The following is a 21,871-nucleotide window of genomic DNA, read 5'->3' as shown; positions in this document are numbered from 1 at the left end:
CATAGTATTGGCCATAATAAAATTGAAATTGAACATTGTGTGTGTGTGTGTGTGTGTGTGTGTGTGTGTGTGTAAGGTGTTAGGGTTAGGTTGTAACGTTTCATTGTTGTTACAACTAACCCCGAGTCATGTAGCCATGAACTAGCTCACCTTACAGCTAACAGATAACGACTTGCATGAAAAATATCTATACAGACACACAATAAACATAATTTAAATTTGATGAGTTTACCTATAAAGCAGAAATTCCCAGAACAAAAATAAACAAAGTAAAAAAAAGTTAACTTTCATACCTCAAAATTGTTTTTTCCACTCTAACATCTGCTAATCGACTAAATTGAGCATATGCGAAGTGAATCAGGGGATTGGTAACTATTGGACAGATTGGAATAGTTACAACTGACCCGTGTTACAACCATCCCTGTTCTCCCCCTATTAATATATTAAATATTTGTTGTTCTTGGGTTGATAAAATATTATAATCTCTATTATGTCTTGAGGCTCTTAGGAACAAAGAGTTTAAAACGGTAGTCCACAAAATTCCGAACATTCATCCAGATAACCATATTAACCATAGGCCTGTTACTTTTTTTTTCTTATTCTTAGGTTCTATCATTTTAACTTGTCAAAAAGAAAGACCTTTAATCCCCCTTTATAGCTTAAATTAATTGAGGCCCCTCTAAAGAGGATCCATGACTATTGTGTCAGCTCTCATTATTCAGGGTTAAAGCCTGATAAGCACTTCAGCTTTTCCTTTGACCAAAGGACTAATGGATTAGACATCTCATCATATTCAGCTGTTATCTGTACTGTGCTGTTGGCGTACTCCATGATATTATCCTCTTATGCTAAATATGGCTTTCCATTGTTCATTTCCTCCTCAAAAAATGATCTAGTCTTAGTAGACAAGCTTAAAACTTGACTTTCATTATAGCGCAGATAGACATGAGGCTTATGGATGTGTGGAATGCCCAATAACTTTTGAAAGTGTCGTAATTAATAGTGATATTATTAGCATTCATATAAAATTATTAATTGTTTATATTTCATATTTATTTTTAAATATTCATATTAAATAAATCAGAACAATTATTGTTTGCTGGTAAAGGATCAAATAAAGAAAATATTAAAAACAAAAAGCAAGCAAGCCCTGGAAACCAACGAACAAAAATATGTAAAAGAAACATCTAATGTCGCCAACACTGCTTATGTGGAATGTCTGACAAGCAAACGTGATGTATGGAGGATTTACGTAAAAGATGGCGACTCAGCAGTCATATGTCTGTAATGCAGAATATGATGTCAGTATATGATTCCAACAGGCTCCAGAAGAAGGTATTTCTTCACCGATGAAGGAAGAACGAGTCGCTGGACACCCAATTCACAGCGATTCGACAGTGCGGCACGTATCGCACATCTGGCCAGATGCTGTAGAGTACGTGGACTGTTGGTGCAGACGGCAAACAGAGAGTCATAGAAATTCCTGTGCCGCTAAATGAAGAAGAAAAGATACGGCTGAAAAAGCAACACTTCATTAATGGACTTCTTGAATAAATAGCTTACTTCATTGTGTGCTGCATTCAAGGCTTGCAGAGCAACAACAGAGAAATTATTCTTTGCGCTTCTTTTTTTTTTAGCAAGTCAAGTCTGCATATTTAGTTTGAACTAAATTTGAACTACTTTGCAAAAAAAAGTATTTGTCTCATTTTCAAGTAAAAACATCACAAAATATTGTTTTCTTTACACAGCCCAATATATATTTGGGATCAATAATATGTTTCATGTTTTCGAAATAGGTCTCTTATGCTCACCAATTAAGGCTGCATTTATTTGATCAAAAATACTTTAAAACAGTAATATTGTGAAATATTATTGCAATTTAAAATAATGTTTTCTATTATACTATATTTTAAAATGTACTTTATTTCTCTGATGTCAAAGCTGAATTTTCAGCATCATTACTTGAGTCTTCAGTGTCACATGATCCTTCAGAAATCATTCTAATATGATGATTTGATGCTCTAAGTATTTTGTAAACAAGATTCCAAAAATTCCAAAAAAGTTTTAAACAGCTTATTTTCGTACTACTTTTAAATTTTAAAATAATAATTGTTTTATTTTAAAATAGTTAAAAAGAATAATAAAAATAATATATTTTATTATGTATTTTATGATATTTATTTTATTTAAAAAAAAAGAAAAAGAAAAAACATTATTAAATAATAATTCCATTATTTGCAGTGTATAAAAAGTTAGTTTCTGACCTTATATACAGCTTCAGGAATGGCAGCTCTCCATTTTTTTGTGTATTTGATATGTTCATAAGAATTGACCATCACCTCCACTGCCCTGGGGTATTCATGACACGACTGCAACACCTACTTACCAACCAAGAACAACAACGGTAATACTTTAAGAGCCGCTTTAAGTGCCAACAGCTTCCAGCTGACCATCAAAATATACCAGAACAATAAAGGGTGAGTGATGTACCTTGTGAAACTGTGGCGGATACACTCGGGCTGCTCCGTAGTTCAGCAGCAGCTGATAGCAGCGTTCAGGAATGGCCCACGGCCTGATCTGCGTCACCTTCAGAAGATACTGTATAGCTGCGCATCCATTGACATCCATAGTGTTCGTCTCGGCACCGGCCTCCAGGAGCATCTGGATAAGCACATGGTCATAATTCCAGCACGCTTTGTGCAACGCCGTCTTCTTGTCTTCCTCATATAAATATAAGTTAGCATTGTGGTCCAACAGGATCCGGCAGACAAGATGGTGGTCTGAGCTGTAGGTTCGCTCACGAATGTCCATGGCCCAGAATGCAGCAGTGATCAGAGGCGTCTCCTTGTAGCCGTTGACTGCATTAATGTCAGCTCCTTGAGCAATATATAAAGCCACCAGTTCAGGGATACCGAAGCGGGCCGCTGTGTGCAGAGGGGTGTCTTGGTTCTCCTCACTGGGCATGTTGACATTTGCTCCTGAAGTCAGATTAGAAGTGTTTTGTGTGTTTTTTGTCCACACAATGAAAGTCAGTGAGGTCCAGTGTTGTTTTGGACCCCATTGACTTTCATTATATGGACAAACACAGTTAAAATCTTTGTGTTCCGCAGAACAGAAGTCATACAGGTTTGGAAAGACATGAGGATGAGTAAATAATGACAGATTCTTCTTTTTAGATGAATAAGCAGTGTTAATTTAGAGATACTATTATAGTTTTTATTATTTTAAATAATCTTTTATTTGCATATCTTGATTTTAATTTTAGTTACAAGTTTTAGTAATTTTGTTGTGTTTTTGTCTATTTTTTTTTAAACAAAATAGTTTTTATTCATTTTTATTTCAGTACAGTACATTAATGTCTGGTTTCACAGACAAGGCTTAAGCCCCAGACTGGAATGCATGTTTGAGCTGTTTTAACTGAAAGCAACTTGCACTGACAAATCTTAAAATATGTCAGTGCCATTGTTTTGTCTTAAGATGCAAGATGTTTATAAAAGCTACTTGAATGTCCTAATTGAACTAAGGTTTAATCCTGGCTTAATCTAAACTTTGTCTGTGGAACCAGGCCTAAATTAAACTAAGTTAAATAGAAAAATTGCCTTGGGATTTAGCTGAAATAAAATATTTTATTTTTATTTCAGCTAACACTTATTTTTTTTACAAGCAACAAAAAGGTATTTTTTGTTGTTGTCATACTTTTAGTTTTAGATGTGCAATCATAACTTTTCGAATGTACGGACCTTTGAGAATAAGAAGTTTGGCACAGTCCAAAGACTCTGATGTAATGCAGTGGTGTAAAGGTGTGTGTCCACTGAGGGACATGCTGTTGATCCGTGCGCCCCAGTCCAGCAGAAGTTCCACACAGTCAGCATTAGACACCGTACAGGCCACATGTAGAGGGGTCTTCCCATTAGGTTTCCTGTTGACCGCTGCCCCGTTCTGCAGAAGGACTATGGCACTCTTCAAAGCATTGCACATCATACACACGTGAAGACCCATCGCCCAGGATGTCTCCAACTTATAACCTGGTAGCCAATAACCTAGTGTGTTCACATATTTCATATTAAAATAGTACACATGGGACAGGGAATATCCTTTTAAAAAGCAGCTTGCTAATTGGTTGCAGGCGATATTAGGGGGCGGGGCATTTTCATTCTAGAGAGCATCTGATTAGACAAAAACCTGTGTAGTGCATGATGAGTCATCAATATTTTTTTGTTTGATTTCCCAAAGACAAAATCATACAAAAAAGTGAACTTTTAGCAGTATACAACCTTATAGCTGGCCTCAAAGCTAACACACAAAACCTAAAGGCCATTAAACTCCTTATTTTTGGAGTTAAGGACAAAAAGCTTTTGATACATAAAAAACACCTGTATGATTATACAACTGAACTAAATATATAGCATATCACACTGCAGGACAGGACACCGTTTATGTTCAAGCAACCTTATTTAGCGTGCTTCACTGAGGGTGATTTCATAGACATAGACGATCTTTATTTTGTGTTACTGGTAGTCTGGCTCCACCCTGTGGCTGGATAACTAATTGCAGTCATGCAGTGCAATGATTTCTCTGGTAAAAGAGCGAATGTTGTGTTGTCATCATGAATTACCTTTCTTATACGAGGCAAGGATCATATCGCGGTCCTCCACGTCTAACACAGCGTCTATGTCGATGCTGGTGGTGCGAAGGATTTTAGAAACCTCCGCTGCATCGTCACGCGTGAGCGCGTCTAGAAAGCGTGCCTTTAAAAGCCTCGCTGCTTCCCGCCGCGACAAATCCTCCTGGTCATCTTCCTCAGCTAAACCGAGAACTGTTCGAGGCCTGCTCATATCTCACACATACACACCGATTAATCCACAAGAAACACTTTTTCAGTAAATGATTCCCAAAAGCTTTGTGAATTCGGTAAGCGTAGCTGTGTAACACAATCGGTGCGGAGTCAGTCACAGTCTAGCCTACTATTAATAGCCTGAGGGGAAGAGGTCAATGCATAGCATACTAAACCGGGAAAACAACTATAAATTTACCTTTACAAAAAAATAAATTTATTGTAGTCTACCTACCACAGTAGCTACCATGATATCCGCCAAAATATAATTGTTACTATACTCAAATATCGACTGCATGACAGAAATATTCTGAAGTCTTCGATTTCCATTACTACATCCTGCTAAAAGCAAACGTCTTCCTCTTTGCTTTCACAATTTGTTAATCCCTCCACGTTCTTGCTTGTTTAGACGGTTTATGAAACTCTGTTTAGCTATCTAGCACTTCTGTTATGCCTTCTTAAAATGAATTGCTCATTTTTAAGTCTGCTAAATGAGTAAACGTAATGTTTGCAGAAGAGGCCATACTGATATGATTGGCTATTACAGTTAGGCCTTCAGTGACTGTAGGCTACTTTATTATTTTGGGCAAAACCATGATTACAAAAGGCAAACGTTAACCAAAAGTTAACCAAGGTCACATATTGGTCTTGCAAAACCCTACCTTGTAAAAACGGTGATAGGATAACTATTGGATAGATGAAATAGGTGAATTATAGTCTTAAAGTTGCATTTATGAAAATAAACACCATAAAGCTGACATAAGATGTTCAGTATTGTTTCCACAAGTCAGTCATTTTCAGATGTGCAAACAATAGTTTCTTAAGTACTACATAAAAGGTTTGTGTAACAAGGCTTTTCCTGTGTTAAGTGTTTTCATATTAAAATAGGACATTTGGGGCAGGAAATAGCCTTTTAAAAAAAGCAGCTTGCTAATTGGTCGCAGGTGGTATTAAGGGGCGGAGCATTCTTATTCAGAACATCTGATTAGACAAAAACCTGTGTAGTGCATGATGAGTCATCAATGTTTTTTGTTTGTTTTCCTGGAAAACAAAATATTACAAAAAATCTTTTCGCATTATACATAGGTGACCTCAAAGCTAACACACAGGGACTAAAGGCCATTAAACTCCTGATTGTGATTTCAGGGGATGCTGCGACAAATTGATAGTCTCAAATTGATGGATTCATTTGAGGTCATACAAATCACATGTATAATAATTCAACAACTGGACACATCTGAATCCACGAACTGCTTGCACATGAACAACTTTGAGAATGATGTTATTTCTCATACAAGTTCAGAACAAATTTGCCAAAATGTAATTTTGTAACGTTCAAAACATCCACACCCGAATCAAACGTCTTACACATGAACAACATGAACAACTCGAGACACTTTGGAATGATCTTTCATTGGAGTTCTCTGACCAAATGTGTCATTTGAAGTGTATTTACAGTCCAACATGACAAACTTTCACAAGGCTTTTAATTTTTCATGAACAAAAATAAGATAAAATTGAGTATTTTGGAAAGAATGGGTAGGCTATGGCACATTAAGGTCCCTCATGCGGGAATGACAAAAGAAAATACACAGGTTAACGCTCTTTTCTCAGGCGTTGCGTGCAGCCCTGACTGAATCTGCTTTATGGTGGAAACGACAAAATAACCCACGAAAGAGAACCACATTTCTGTCCTCAAATCAGTACATGATTATCCTTGCACACAGACATATTCAAACAGACAGACCCGTTCTTCGGTCTCCTCATGGAAGTCTAAAAAAGCTATTGCTTTAACTTTCACATAGGAAAAGTCAGTATATCGTAAATGGATAGGCAGGTTAGATGTGGATCTACAGCAGGTTATTTTCCAGTTAGAAAGGATTTCACAATGTTAAGACGAGCATTTAAAGATATTTTCACAAGAGCGTTGCGAGATAATGAAGAAACTAATTATCAGACTTTTTGATTACAATGTAAAACAATGCTTCATAAATAAAGAACGTGAACTGATTTACAAACATTTCTTTGATTGGGAACAAAAATAAATAGACTATGACAGACTTCAAATTATTAGAGATAAATAATTCAGTAAGTAACAATGCATATAATCTTACATGGAGTCCCATTTGAGTGCTTATAATAAATCCACAGGGTCGTCAGGCACTGCCTAATGCTCTCTGTACAGTGCCCAAGTACCAGTGAAGCTGCCTTCGTGTTGCTATGGAAATAACCAGTTATTCAAATGTAAACATGAACATCATCATCACAGATGGGAGAACAGCATGTTTGTGTGATATGGACAGAGAAAACTGGGCAGTGAAAGGAACGCGGGGTTAATACTGTACGACTCGTCAAAGCTGAATCTAAAATGCAAAAGCGACGTCTGTAGGCTACTGTGTTTTGTATACTTGCAATGGATACATAAGGGAAATGTGTTGCATAAATTTTTAAATACAACCCAGGATAAATTGATAGAGGCTATGTTGGTTACTCTATGCAGTAAATTACATTATAAAAGACTTATTTACCACGTCACGGTGCTCTCTGTGCGAGTGTGACAAATACTGATAAAAACACAATGGGATCAAACTGATAAAGTCTATACTGATAAAATAACATGCACTACCATTCAAAAGTTTATTCCTGTGATCAAAGCATCATTACTCCAGTCTTCAGTGTCACATGATCCTTCAGAAATCATTCTAATATGCTGAAACACTTATTATAATGATCAATGTTTAAAACAGTATTCTTTACTGTCACTTTTGGTCAATTTAATGCATCCTTGTAAGTATTAAAAATATATTATTAACCCTAAACTTTTGAATGGTAGTGTACAGGGCTTGACATTAACTTTTTTGCTCACCAGCCACTGTGTTTAGTGGTTTTCCAAAGTTACGAGCCACTCAGCATTTCCACTGGCCACAATTTTGACAAGGGGAAAAACTGCCACATAGATATTTTTAATATTATCTCATAACTTGGCAGCAGGAATATTAGGCTGCTGTCACTTTAATACCTGACACACGATCCATTATACTGTTACACATGCGTTTTCTTTCTCAACTGTTTACTTTCACTTAAAACATAACTGTGTTTGCGTGAACATTCGCTGGTTTCGTGTATCTATTCTGCAGGAAATTAGCATTTCAATATCGATATGCATCGAAAAAGCGATATTTTTGACAACATACATTGCACTTAGTTTATTTTAGAAGCATTTTTAAAAGACTGCAATTGAAAAATGTATATATTCTATAAAAAATTCAACCCGGCAAAGTGGCTAGTAGGAGTGACCGTGTGACGCCATTGCTGAAATACACCCGCATTTGGCAGGCTGGCGGGGGTTAATGTCAAGCCCTGGTGGTGTCTATAGATACAGGCCTGTTTTAAGTGCACATTTGTCATCTGCTCTACTGGATGCCGGTAAAAGAGACGTGCGTTCACACAATCGTGATCCGGACTGTAACCTCAAACCATAAACCATAAAGCACTTCAAAAGGCAGCACTTGGGTCTAACTGAGAATCTACCTCACAGAGATGGAGAGGACTGAAGCAGGTCGCTGTGGAACAGAAGCAGCAGAGGGGCTTTTTCTTGCTTTTCTCTTTCAGAGTACAAGTCTCGCATCTTTGGAGGATTCCTTTAGCATCGCATTGCCACCACGTGACTTCCAAAGATCATTGAGGTGTCAAGCACGGAGAAGAACGTACACGTCAGTTGTATTCGACTTGAATACTGGCAGGTCGTTGAAGGAGATCCGAACGGTAGGTTCAAAGTATACAGTGAAATATCCACAATGAGGGTCCGTGATATCCCATTTCCCAGAATGGCTTTCTTCTCATCACAGTAAGGTTCGCGTCAGACTGTAGTGGTTCTTTTGAGCAGCACTCAAACTCGAGTCTGAGATGAAGAGACGCTCCACAGCAACACTGTCCATCACTATGACCTGTGCTTTGTCGTATTAAAAACGTTCCGATTTCCTTGAACAAACTATCCTTGTTTTGATAGAAAAATGGCACGTTAGACATATTCATATTTAGGTTTTCTGCATATGTACATTGTCTAAAGGTGCTTGTAATGCAGAGTTATTAACTGCCGTGGATAGTTATGAGCTGATATGCTCTGGTTAACATATACATATTCTCCATATGCAAATAAATAGATATTAATCAGACATAAAACACAGGAAACCAAAAAGCAGTGATCATTCTGCTAAAACAAGAAAAAAAAACCTGAATATTTTTCAGTAAAAATAAAATCCATATCTGGACATTTTGGTTTCAATTCATCCAATGGCAGCTCAATAGCAATGAGCCCCATTTGCAATGAACTTCGAGTCTCTTGAATTGCTGAACTCATCTGTACTTATAATGGTGAGATAGTAGTGAGGGTTAAAAGCACTGTCATTCAGTAGCGCCCTCTCCTGGTCTGGAGGAGTTGCTATTTTTCTGAACCTGCTCCAGTTCCTTCTTGCGCTGTTTCTCCATTTTCTCTCTGTTTCTGCGAGCTTTTTCCATTAACAACTTCAGATCCTTCAGCTTTTTCTTAATCAGAGCCCGATCCTGAGAGGATTCTACGCCCAGCGCCTGCCAAAAACACAGGCAAACACACTTACGAGATGTTCAGATGGGTCTTAAGAAACTGTGCTAATCTCTTAAAGATAACTTTCTCATCACTGGGAAAGCAGATGGGACATGAATTATTCTAGACATTTTAGCAAATGGCTGGAAGCAGATTTGCCTAAAACATAAACATCTATTGCACACATTTAATAGAATCCATTATTTACAAAAAATAAAATGAACAAAATTAATCAAAGCTTTTGTTGTCGATAATCTTAAAAATGTAGATTTAATTAAATGAGTAGATAATGATGCAATGCATAATATAAAAATATACAAACATTTTATATAACTCTAAATGTGCATTAATAAATAAAATGCTGTTGAATTGTAGGGGAAAATATCATGCCAGAATAAGTTTTAAATTTACCATCAGCATGTAGTGTGATCAAGATTATTTATATTTTCCATTTTATATCCATAAGTACTAATGAAGTAAGACAGTGATCTTAAAAGACCAATTTCAATTTACACCTCATGGATGATGCATACTATATTCAGATGAACCCAGACGATAAATGCAATGCGTTGTTTCTCATAAAGCATTATAAATGCATCTCTTGCCTCATAACCCTTAATCATATAGCGCATTGTGTTCATATTCTGGGCTCATCTGCTCTCTAAAACATTTTGTTAACATATTTTTGTTTTTCTTCTTTTAAAGAGGTCTAAATATTCGTGGCTTGATAATTGACAGTTCTACGGATGTTTTGCCCTCCAGTTCACGTGGCTGAAAACTATGAATAGAGACTAAAATATCCCAACAAATTCATTCCTCACCTTGAGTGCTGTGCTGTCCAGCTTCAGTAACTGCTCTCCATCCACATTCTTGGCAGTAAAAAGAGAGACATATTGTTCCAGGTTCAGACCCATGAGCCAACATGACACCTGTTGACATGTCCATTCAGTCACACTACGGTTCTGCCACTGATACGGCTTCGGAGGCGGACCGTCATCTAGAATCTGACACACACACACACACACACACACACACACACACACACTAGCTTATGGCACTGGCTGGACAAAGTCATTTATGTGAATTGGCTTCCATGAATTTTACATACTTTTCTAGAAAGCACAGTTAATATACTTTGAGGAAACAAATGGAATCCATGAAAAAATTAGAAAATTATTGTTTGGGTCACAAATGACCTGCAGTGAATGCCAGAACTAGACTAAAAAAGTGTTTTAAGTGGGAAGAAGAGTCATGCTGGGACTCAAACTCACCTCATCTTCAATCATATCCACACTCTAATAAACGCAGCATAAATAACAAGAGAAACACTCATATATAGTATACACTTTGCAGGCAGAACATTTTAGCATGCAAGTGATTCTTTAGGGTGTGTTCACACTTGGCAGGTTTGGTTGGAATAAAACAAACTCTGGTGCGATTGCTCTGTTAGTGCGGAGTCCAATCAATCAACAATCCGAATTGTTTTCAAATGAACTCTGGTGCGGTTCGACTGAAATATGAACGTGACACGAACCAAAAACATCTAAACGAACCAAAACAGGATGTGATGTCACAAGATTCATCCCTAAAAAGGTCACAGTCGATAGTCGCGATGCTGTACATTACAGTTCAGTACATGTGTCTCCCTGCAGCAGATCTTCATTTGTTAGTGTAACGAAGGAATTCCTGCCGTTGTTTTGACTCCTTTACACATTTTATAAGCTCTTCATGAGTTCTCAGCTGGTAAAAATACCATCATATGAACGCACATACAATGAGCGCATTCAGTCCAGCACACAGCATTGTTTTAGATGCAAAATATGTTGCAAAAACAGTTTTTTCTTTCTTTAGGTTCAGTGATAAAAATGCCAGTGTGAACGCTGGGAACCAAACTAAAAGTGTGAACACACCATAACTCCGTTAGAGAATTATAAAAGAAAGTCATAGTGACAGATTTTTCATCAGGTTAAATGTACAAACATCACCTCATCTGAGGAGAGCGTGAGTGTTCGCGATCGGCCGGACAGCTTAACATCGGTCAGGACAGCACTGATCTCTGTGGAGCTCGTGCTGCTGAGGCTGAGGTCATCAGAGACACCAGGACCCTGAACACACACACACACACACACACACACAGATACACCTGTTAGACAACACTGTTATCTGATTGACACGTTTACCCTTTTACCATGTTGATTGGGCATGAATTGTTTCTCAATTACTTGAGAGGTAATTATGCAATTATTTTGCCTTCGTTCTGATTGTTTTATTGATTGTGACAAAGGATCATCAGTGTAATTAATGTTGATTGACAGTTAAACCAATTAAGTCTCTTAAAATTATTGTAACATCCCAACAAAATGCTTTGAGTACATTGATACAGTCATTCAAATGATGATTGTGATAATTTGTTACTGAGTAATTGATTTGCATTTTTTAAAAGAGTCCTATTATGCTTTTTTTTACATTTGCAACTTTCTTTAGTGTGTAACGTTGCTGTTTGAGCACGAAAAAGGTCTACAAAAATTACAAAGCACAAAGTCACTCCAAAGAGAGTTATTCTCTATATCAGTGTCAGTGTTTCTGAACTCCCTGAAACGCCTCTATTGTAGTCTTGAGTTTTCTTCCGGGAACAAACACGTCACAATATTCCTCATTTAAATAATTCCTGCCCAAGGCATACGCAGAATAAAGGGGCGGGGCCTTGTTGACTTGCGGTTATGGTAAGGGGCGGGACATTTCCGAAAACACATTCTAAGCGGTTGACCAATCACAACACACTGATCCAGCCGACCAATCAGAGCACATTGTGCTTTTCAGGAGGGGCTTCATAGAGACAAGAACTAAACAGAGAGTTACTGACAGACTGGGAAGAGAGGAGCTGCAACAATGTAAAAATAGTGTTTTTGAACATTCAAGTGTGAAAACCTATTCTAGTAGAAAAACAAAATCAAGACTTTGAAGGCATTCTTTAAATGAACGTCTCTAACAAGATGCAGTCTCTAACATCTCAAAGCCTGATTATGAAAATACTCTGAATATTTTGGACTATTCACTATTCGGCACAGAGGCGATTCATTCAAAGCTAATTTAACGCCTAGACTCAGCATTGGTAGCTGGCCATAGTTTTTCTTCTGTTCTTCAGACATTTGCACAAAGCATTAATGCAAGATTTCATTTATCCCAAGATCACAGCCTGAGCAAGGTCACTTTTTTGTGAGATTCACGTACAGTATTAGAAGAAGAAAACATTAAAAGAAAAACATGAGAGTCAGAATGCATGCAAGCTGAATTAAATTCCCCAATTTCAGGTCCAAAACAGTCCATTTTAAATGTGTGAATCTCTATAATAATTAAGGAAAAAAAAAAAACTATGTAAAAAACTTTTTTATTAATCTGATTAAATTTGGATCTGAACAAACAAGACGTGATACAGTACCACGTAATATGAATAGGAGAAGAAGCGTGGCCAGGAAAGAGATTTCTGTTCAATGGAAATGTAACAAACCAGAGGGAGATTTATGTCACTAAACAAGCAGTAGGCATTCATATTTAAAACAACGGATTGCAGTTTCATATAAACCAGCTATCAATAAAAACAAATACACTACATATATATATACACACACACACACACTACCGCTCAAACATTTGGGGTTGATAAGATTTGTTAATGTTTTTGAAAGAAGTCTCTTCTGCTCACCAAGGCTATTTGATCAAAAATACAGTAAAAACGATAATATTGAGAAGTGTTTTTCAGGATTCTTTGATGATTAAAAAATGAAAAAGAACAGCATTTATTTGAAATAGAAATCTTTTGTAATATTATAAATGTCTGTACAGTCACTTTAACCACTTTGAAGAATTTAATACCTCTTTGATGACCCCTACATTTTAAATGTGTGTGTATATATATATATATATATATATATATATATACACACACACACACACACATGTACATTATATGTGCGTGTGTGTGAGTGTATGTGTGACTTTTCTCTCACCTTGCTCTTGCATCTTTCAGGACTGTTCTCTGCTGAAGGCCCTGTGGAGCTAAAGATAAGTTACTGGTTACTGAAGCTGTAACACTGTGGGATACGACCCTTCTGAATATATTAAACCTTAATAAAAACCTTCATTTAGCCGTGCTTCTGCTGAGCAATTCTTAATCATTGATTAAGCAAGTCTTTGAATCAATGAAGATTCATTCAAATGCGAAATGTGTGTGCACGTTCTGCAGTCTGGCACAATGTGTATGCTCAGGAAAAACTAAAAAATTTATATAAAAAAATAGCTTGCACATTAAATCCAAGCGGAAAAGCCAAAAGGTGCATAAAAAGTGCTCAGTGAAAGAGGTGACAACGTTTTTCAGTTCCTTTTTCATCAGTCTCCAAGGACACTTGGGCACATTTTGACCTCTTAATATAGGTTAGATTTTGTAAAAACAAAACAAACAAAAAAAACTCAGTTTTAAGGCACACCTTTAAGGAACGTACTTCACATTCATTAGACTTAAACTACAATGCATTTATTCTGACACTGCTATGAAAATGATCTCTGAAATCCTTTCATAATCAGGTAGGCTGCATGAAGTCACTTATATAAGGTATGTGAGGCTCTCTTTACCTTTTACCAGGAGATCCTTTAAGATTCTGCTCTTTCCCGTTGCGTTTCCTCAGAGAAGATCTGAAAATATTACCAGAAGCTTGTTACATTTTCCAACATGAGACATTAGAAATATATATTTTTAAAGAAATTAATACTTTTTTTCAGCAAGGATGCATTCAATTGATCAAAAGTGACAGTACAGCCATTTATAATGTGATTTTTTTTTTTTTTTGTTGATCTATTTTTATTGAACTTTAAGCAGCACAACATTGATAATAATAATGGATGTTTCTTGAGCAGCAAATCAGAATATTAGAATTATTTCTGAAGGATCATGTGACACTGAAGACTGGAATAAATTCAGCTTTGCATCACAGGAATAAATTACATTTTAAAATATATTAAAACAGAAAACAGTTTTATTGACTAATAATATTTCATAGCTTTACTGTTTTACTGAATTTTTAGCCTTGCATTCATTCTGGCAATTACATAAAGCTATACTGTATATTTCTTCACATTTACAAATGAACAATTAGCACCAACGTACCCCAAGTCTAGTATTTTTTTGCCAGGTTTCTCGTCTTGACCGGCTGAAGAGCCTGTGGAAAAATCATGCATTGAGAGAAAATCAGCATTCAACAAGATACAACATTTACTGTACAGATGCAATCTTCATTACTTCAGCTGTTCCTCTTGTTACATTATCATATCATTTGGGACTTCTTTCTTTATTGTGTCTCTCAGGCCTTAAGCATAATTCATTAGGTAATTGAGCCCTAATCAGGTATTAATGGTTTGGTGCGTTTACCCCCATTATCAGCCTCTGTGGCACCAGACACTCGGGAGGATTGAGACCCAGAGCCCTACAGACAGAAACCAGAGAGAGAGAGAGGGGGAGGGGGGGTTAACATACAAGAAAGAAAGCTCTTTGCAACAATAAGCTGTTTCCTGACAGTTTTTCTGACCCAACAGCACTTCCTTCTGTTTCTCTGCAGAGGCGTTTAAGGTTATTACAGACACCTACAACAGCGAGACACAGTGTGACTTTTGAGTCCGGGAGAGAACACCATGTAACCAGTGTTTTCTCAGGTAACCTGAAAAACTCTTCAGTAACAATAATTTGTAATTTGATATCACCATACAAGAATGACACAAGAATGTGTACAAATAACATGTTATAGCTTTCCCCCTATTTTGTGATCCAATCCCACATAAGAACTACTATTGGAAAAGAGAACCAATTCAATTACTTTTGACTTTTGAGCATAAATGTGGCCAACCATCCAACAGAAATGCATTCAATGGTAAAGAGGACCTATTATGCCCTTTTACAAAGCCTTTATTTTGATTTTGGGGTCTACTAGAATAGCTTTTCATGCTTGAATGTTCAAAAACACATTATTTTTCACATATTTGACATTGTTGCAGATCCTCTCTTCCCAGTCTGTCACTAACGTTTTTTTTTTTCTTTCTCTATGAAGCCCCTCCTTCTGAAAAGCAGAGTGTGCTCTGATTGGTCGGCTGGACCAGTGTGTTGTGATTGATCAACCGCTTCGAGCGTGTTTCGGAAATGTCACACCCCTTACCATAACGGTGAGTTTCAAAACACTACTAACTACTGTAACTCAACCAGGCCTCGTCCCCCTTTTATAATTCAAGACTAGGTTTCAGGGAGTTCAGAAACAGTGACACTGATATAGAGAATAACTCACTTTGGAGTGACTTGTGCTTAACTGCAGACCTTTTTCATGTTCAGACAGCAACATTACTCACTAAAGAAAGGTGAAGATATAAAAAAAAGCATAATAGGCCCTCTTTAATGGAGTATTCTGTAACCATAGAAACCTGACACATTCTACACATACTCATGAATTGTTAAATATGAGCTTAGAATTGACTTTCACTCTTTATCAGTGCATCTGGATTAAATGCCTGAATGAGAGGTGTTTGGTGTGTGTGAAAGTGAGTCTCACCCTCTCGTCTCTCTCAGTGTGAGTTCCACTGGCTCCTGTCAGCTCGTCCAGTTCTACCACACAAAACAGATCCATACAATTACATAATACAATATAATACACAGAACAGCAACAAAGTAGCAAAACAGAACATTTCTGCAATTATGGCTTTCATTGTTCTAGTTACAGTGATTTACCATGAACTCTTGCATGAGTTGGTCATAGAATGTACACTACTGTTCAAAGGTTTGGGGTCAATAAGATTTAAAAATATATATTTTTTTAAAGAAATGAATACTTTTATTCAGAAAAGATGCATTAAATTGATCAAAAGAGACGTTTATAATGTTACATAAGATTTCGATATTAAATAAATTCTGTTAATTTGAATTGTCTACTAAAAATATTAAGCAGCACAACTTTTTTCAACATTGATAATAATAATAATAAGAAGAAGAAATGTTACTTGGGCAGCAAATCAGAATATTAGAATGAAGGATCGTGCGACACTGAAGACTGGAGTGATGATGCTAAAAAATTCAGCACAGGAAAAAATTACATTTTAAAATATATTAAAATACAAAACAGTTTGTAGTAATATTTCACAATATTGCTGTTTTTGCTATATTTTGATCAATTAATTAGAGCTTGGTGAGTATAAGAGACTTCTTTCAAAAACTTCTTGAAAAAATCTTAATGACCCTAAACTTTTGAATGGTAGTGTACATGAAATCATACCATTATTTGTGTGTTGTTTGTTCAAGCAGACTGTGTTTGTCTATTGTGATTTCGTTGAAAATCAGATTCAATTTTATAATGGATCTTCATTTGTTTTTTTTGTGTTTTTTTCCAAGAACTGAAGAAGCTTTATGCAAAAAAGGACACAAAACTCTGATGCCACAATCAAATATCAGGTATTTTGGCTGATGGAAACACATAATCCTACAACAGACTACTGGCTAGTTTGTTTATATGTTGGATTGTCCTGTAGTGCCATATGCTGTTTATGGATATTTGAAATGAAATGGGCTCTTGTTGGAAACGGGTCTGAGAGGTTTCCTGCAGAAGTAAACTGAAGCGTCCCTGCGGCAGCACTTCCTCATAATCTGCCCCATTCAGTCACAATGCATCTAATCAGCTTTCCAGCGCTATCCGCTCTTATCCCAGTGATCACAGAGGACTCAGAATAGGCAGATTTGAAGGGCCAGTGCATCCATTACAATTGAGCGTGTGAGGTGTGAAGCATCAAGCGCCTGAGATGAACAGTGCTGCTTTAAAGGACAATTCCGGTGAAAAATGAACCTAGGGGTAATTAACACATGCTTACCGAGTCGATCGTTCCCTGGGATGCGTTTTCATGAAAATCGAATGTAAAGAGTTTTATCTCTAAAAACAGATGATCTTATAACGCTAGTATATGGGGCACAGAGTAAGTAAAAGTAAATCGCTAGTTAATACCACTAACAAGGCTCAAAATAGCCTCACACTAACACGGTAGCATAATGAAGGTCCCTACATGCAAACCGAAGCATTGAGAACTTTGTAAGTGTACAGACAGTTTAATAAGAAGATACTTTATAAAAGACAGAACATTACGCGTTAACAGGCAGGCGTCATCTTGGAAAACAGTCTCGACTAATCGAGTCACGAACGCCGTGCTAAGTGAGCTGGTCGATAGGAATTACGTTTGTGAAATCTAACGTAGCGCGGCGTTCGTGACTCGATTAGTCGAGACTGTTTTCCAAGATGCCTGCTGCCTGTTAACGCGTAATGTTCTGTCTTTTATAAAGTATCTTCTTATTAAACTGTCTGTACACTTACAAAGTTCTCAATGCTTCGGTTTGCATGTAGGGACCCTCATTATGCTCATTATGCTACTACATTATGCTATGCAATTGTCCTTTAACTTCATTAACAAATCTCAGTTGTGTGCAGATGCAAGGTCAGAGTTCAAAGTGAGGGGGGGGAGGGGGGGGGGGGGGGGGGGGGGCACAGAGCAAAGTGAGATACTGTTAGATAACAGGCAGAAAGTGGTCGCTGTGTTTAATTTGACACATATGAGACTATGAGGGACAGTGTGTCCATGAATATTGTTCGTTTTGCTTTCAATGTATTCAAAAATACAGTAACAAATTTTTCCATTAATTATTATTGAATTATTCTTCAAATATTTATCATAATGATTATTATTACTACTGTCATGCTTAATTAGATTCTTTATTGGAATCGATGATTCCATGGCGTTAAGAATCCGGTTTCATGTTGCCCTGTCTTGAGTTTAAAGGACTCTTCATTTGAAGTGCATTCTTGTTCCTATTGTTCTAGTGTTTTACTTCCTGTGTTTAGTTGCTGTTTGCCTTTTGTTTCCGTTGCAATGGTTACACTCATTAGTTTCCATAGTGATTCATTGTTCACACCTGTTCCTTGTTTCCTGCCCTTGTTATATTGTGTTACAGTTGAAAAAGGTTCTTCAGATTATTACAATATTTTTTACACTAAGATTTTATTTTCCTTTTAAGAACTGTTCACTGAAACACTGAGAATTAGCTTTGGCTAAAATGTTGTAGTATGGAACATGAGCTTATGTGACATACTTGTCCCTATTCAAATAAACTTAAATAAATAAATAAATAAATGAAAGGTTATTTGGGGAACAAAAAATGGTTCTTCTATGGCATCACTGCAAAACCCCCTTTTGGAACCTTTATTTTTTAAGAGTGTACAATACTAAAATATTCTTCTGTTATTTAAAAATGATAAAGTAATAATAACTATTATCATCATCATCATCATGCATAATGATAAATATTGGAATGGAAAAAAAATCATTCCAATATTCCAAACCCCCCCCCCCCTTCTCATTTCCTCCCATCTTTCTGATAAGCACAGCTTTGAGACTGATAAGGAAATTTGTCCTGTGTATTAATTGTTTCCTCTCACATTATGATGAGACCCATCTGTTACCTGCATGGTGCTTCACCTACACTATATAGGCTATTAGGCCTGATAGTTTATAGGCTATTAATAGTTCAAATAAATGACCTGCTAATGTGTGTCCTGCTATGCGAGTGTGTTTAAATGAGGTCTGGTTTGAGGACACTTGTCAAACATAATTTAGGTAATTAATGTGTGTGTGTTTGTGACTCACCCGCTCCAGTGACACTTGTCCTTGGACACTGTAAGGCTGTCAGTCTCTCAGTCAGCTGGGCTCGGCTCTCAGCGCTGTTGTTGTTATTGTTTATCTGGATGCCATTTTGCTTCATCAGTTGCATCAGCTCTGACTCCAGGGTAACAATCTATACAAAAGCACACGTTTTTTATACACAATAGATATGGAATATATAGAAGACTCTTCTGGGTCAGCAAGGCTGCATTTATTTCATAAAAATAAGTAGGTAATCAAGTAACATGTAAGTAATATTCGCACATTTAGGGACCATCACTAAAGTTACATACGACATTATTCCATGTTTCTAACTTAAATAGCATTTGAAGAGAATGACTTGCAGTCATAAAACCAGTCATGATGCACACTTTTTAGATAGTTGTGATCAATAGCATTCTCTTCATATGCTATTGAAGTTAGAAACGTGTACCAATGTCGTATGTAACTTTAGAGACGGTCCCTAAATGTGTGAATATCGAATATCCAGTGTCAAGCCAACTTTATGCCAGTATTTCACTGGGAATTGCTCAGCGTGAAACTTTGCGCGTTATGTTCATATTCTGAGTCCGCTTGCCTGTTCCTATGTCTGGTATAGCCTACATCCCCAATAAGGTGTGAGTTTGGTGTTTTATATCACTGTATTAGTCCATTAAGCATTAAGTGTCCTGACAGGGAAATCCTGGAGAATGATGTATTGAGGGAATCCCCTCCAGTTCTGCAGCAGCCCCTTGATATAAAGTTAAGAAAACTAAACAACTGAGAGAAATATATGTCTACTACCTCAGATTTAACATTTTATCTGTACATCAGCATCGGGGAACAACATTATAATCTCGTTCACGGTAGAGAAAGCTGCTTACATGTGCAAAACTAACTGTGAAGACTTAAATGTAAACACAGCTTGTGTGTCTTTATCAGCTTTTCCATATTATATATATATATATATATATATATATATATATATATATATATATATATATATATATATATATATATATATACACACATATATATAATATATATATATATATATATACATATACTAATATTGTGTGAAATGTTTTGAATTGAAATATTCACAGCTTAAATATACAACTATGTTGAATTTCAGCCCATAAAAATGCAAGCCATAAAAATACAATGCATTAAAATACAAGCAGGGTTAATGCAATGCATATTTTTTTAAGTAGTGCAATTCAACAAGCTTTTTTGTTTCAAAAACATTTGTCATTATTTTACTTCCATACAATGCTTTTATCACTTGTTTCTGCTCATGTTTTGCCTATGCTTTGATCCGGAGATTCAGTACTCATTCAGTTGTTGCGTAATAGCATCCCCAACCGAATAACAGTAAAAACATGGAAAGCCGGAAATGGCAGGGAAGCGTTGTCTCAAATGACGGAAAATTCTATCAATGGCAGGGAAAGAGTTAATTGTGCATGCAAATAGCACCGTTTATTGACACATCCACTTTTGCTTTCACCAGATCACTTATGACTACTGGGCTTTACATCGTCTAATTAGTATTCATAAGATAAACTGACAAGGTTTGTAATGTTCTCATATTGCTCCTACGCTCATTTCCTACTAACTTCCAGTAATACAATACATACTGCAATATATCTTTTCCATATGGGCTCACAATCTGACTAATGAAAAGGGACTTTGGGTGATTTCACAGACTTAGACAGTTGCCATGAAATGCAGTGAAGTGCACTGACATGTGTGTGTGTGTGTGTGTGTGCAGATAATTACCCTCACTTGAAGACTCTGGATTTCAGCCAAATGAGCCTTTTCCGCCTCCTCCAGCCTCTTCTTCTCCGCATCCTCCCTCTGTGCAAACTCCATCTCTCTGAAAGCAAGCACAGAGAGATAATGTTTCTGCTCATATATGGGCTGAGATGGGTTCATGTGGGCCTATTAGTCTATTTTGAAGGGCTTCGAGAGCAGAGAGCCTCATTATCAAGCAAATAACGAAACAACAAATCCATCAAACTACTGTCAGCCGAAAGACTTCTCGTTCAGCGCCGTCTCATGACTGCTTACTCAGGCTTGTCGGCATAGACAGACAGCGCCTCTGCAGTTAACTATGGTGATAATGCCTGAAGAGAAATCACAATTAAAGGCAGTCAGGCTCCAGAGGAGAGGAGTTGAGATAGAAATGACCACCGAGATCAGCTCACACACTCCACTGCTCACACTTTCCATTAGTGCGGTTTGAGAAATGCGCACTGTGTGATTCTTTCAGTAGACATCACAACCTCCAGCCACACAGACATTATGAAACTGTCTGTGTGACATTATAAACTCAAAGTTTTCCATTTATAACCTAAGCTGGATTTAAGCACACAACCTGCCCTGTTGAAAAGACTAGTGGATAATGGTAAAGCTTCTAGCTTCAAGTTTCGCCAGAAAGACCATGCTATTCGATCAGCTACGTCAGCATAGACCTGGTCCAGCTTGAGAATTGTATTTACAGACATTGCATAAAAATGGCTACAAACCATTTCTTGTCACCGAGGCTCAGTCTGAGCCAAAACATAGTGAGCTGCCAATGTACAGCAACACAAACACACTCCTGACAGAGAGGCTGCATAATTATACTGACTTCTTTTGTTTAAATCCTACAGACAACATCGCATGTATCATTTGTGAAGAAGCCAATCCCATAATGCACTGCAAACAGCGCTAAATCCATCCAAGATTGTGGGCGAAGTGAGATA

General features: G+C 36.9%; 2 protein-coding genes across 3 annotated transcripts in view; both read right to left on the bottom strand.

Annotated features, from left to right (window-relative positions):
* Positions 1–1,060: 1,060 nt before the first annotated feature.
* Positions 1,061–4,963, bottom strand: asb4 (ankyrin repeat and SOCS box containing 4). Of its 2 annotated transcripts, XM_084131099.1 has the most exons (5): positions 4,616–4,963; positions 3,741–4,040; positions 2,491–2,978; positions 2,265–2,378; positions 1,061–1,491 (listed from the first exon to the last, which is right to left on the bottom strand). In XM_084131099.1, the coding sequence occupies exons 1-5, from the start codon at positions 4,833–4,835 to the stop codon at positions 1,303–1,305; spliced, it is 1,311 nt and encodes a 436-aa protein (XP_083987225.1). In that variant the 5' UTR covers positions 4,836–4,963; the 3' UTR covers positions 1,061–1,302. The 2 variants fall into 2 exon arrangements, with proteins under 2 accessions (XP_083987225.1, XP_083987226.1); XM_084131100.1 differs by lacking the exon at positions 2,265–2,378 and having other exon boundaries at positions 1,165–1,491.
* Positions 4,964–6,816: 1,853 nt separating this feature from the next.
* Positions 6,817–21,871, bottom strand: part of ppp1r9a (protein phosphatase 1, regulatory subunit 9A) — a 72,113-nt gene continuing 57,058 nt past the window's right edge. The window contains exons 10-20 of the mRNA XM_084131102.1: positions 20,904–21,000; positions 19,131–19,278; positions 16,004–16,056; positions 14,839–14,893; positions 14,578–14,629; positions 14,046–14,105; positions 13,424–13,472; positions 11,402–11,521; positions 10,688–10,711; positions 10,238–10,420; positions 6,817–9,421 (exon numbers count right to left, since the gene is read on the bottom strand). Of these exons, the coding sequence (XP_083987228.1) occupies positions 9,239–9,421; positions 10,238–10,420; positions 10,688–10,711; positions 11,402–11,521; positions 13,424–13,472; positions 14,046–14,105; positions 14,578–14,629; positions 14,839–14,893; positions 16,004–16,056; positions 19,131–19,278; positions 20,904–21,000 (1,024 nt within the window). The 3' untranslated portion in view covers positions 6,817–9,238. The remainder of the gene's footprint in view (positions 9,422–10,237; positions 10,421–10,687; positions 10,712–11,401; positions 11,522–13,423; positions 13,473–14,045; positions 14,106–14,577; positions 14,630–14,838; positions 14,894–16,003; positions 16,057–19,130; positions 19,279–20,903; positions 21,001–21,871) is intronic.

The sequence above is a fragment of the Abramis brama genome, assembly GCF_963993115.1.
Source record: "Abramis brama genome assembly, chromosome: 12".
NCBI lineage: Eukaryota > Metazoa > Chordata > Actinopteri > Cypriniformes > Leuciscidae > Abramis > Abramis brama.
This window is presented reverse-complemented; position numbering and strand designations above follow the sequence as displayed.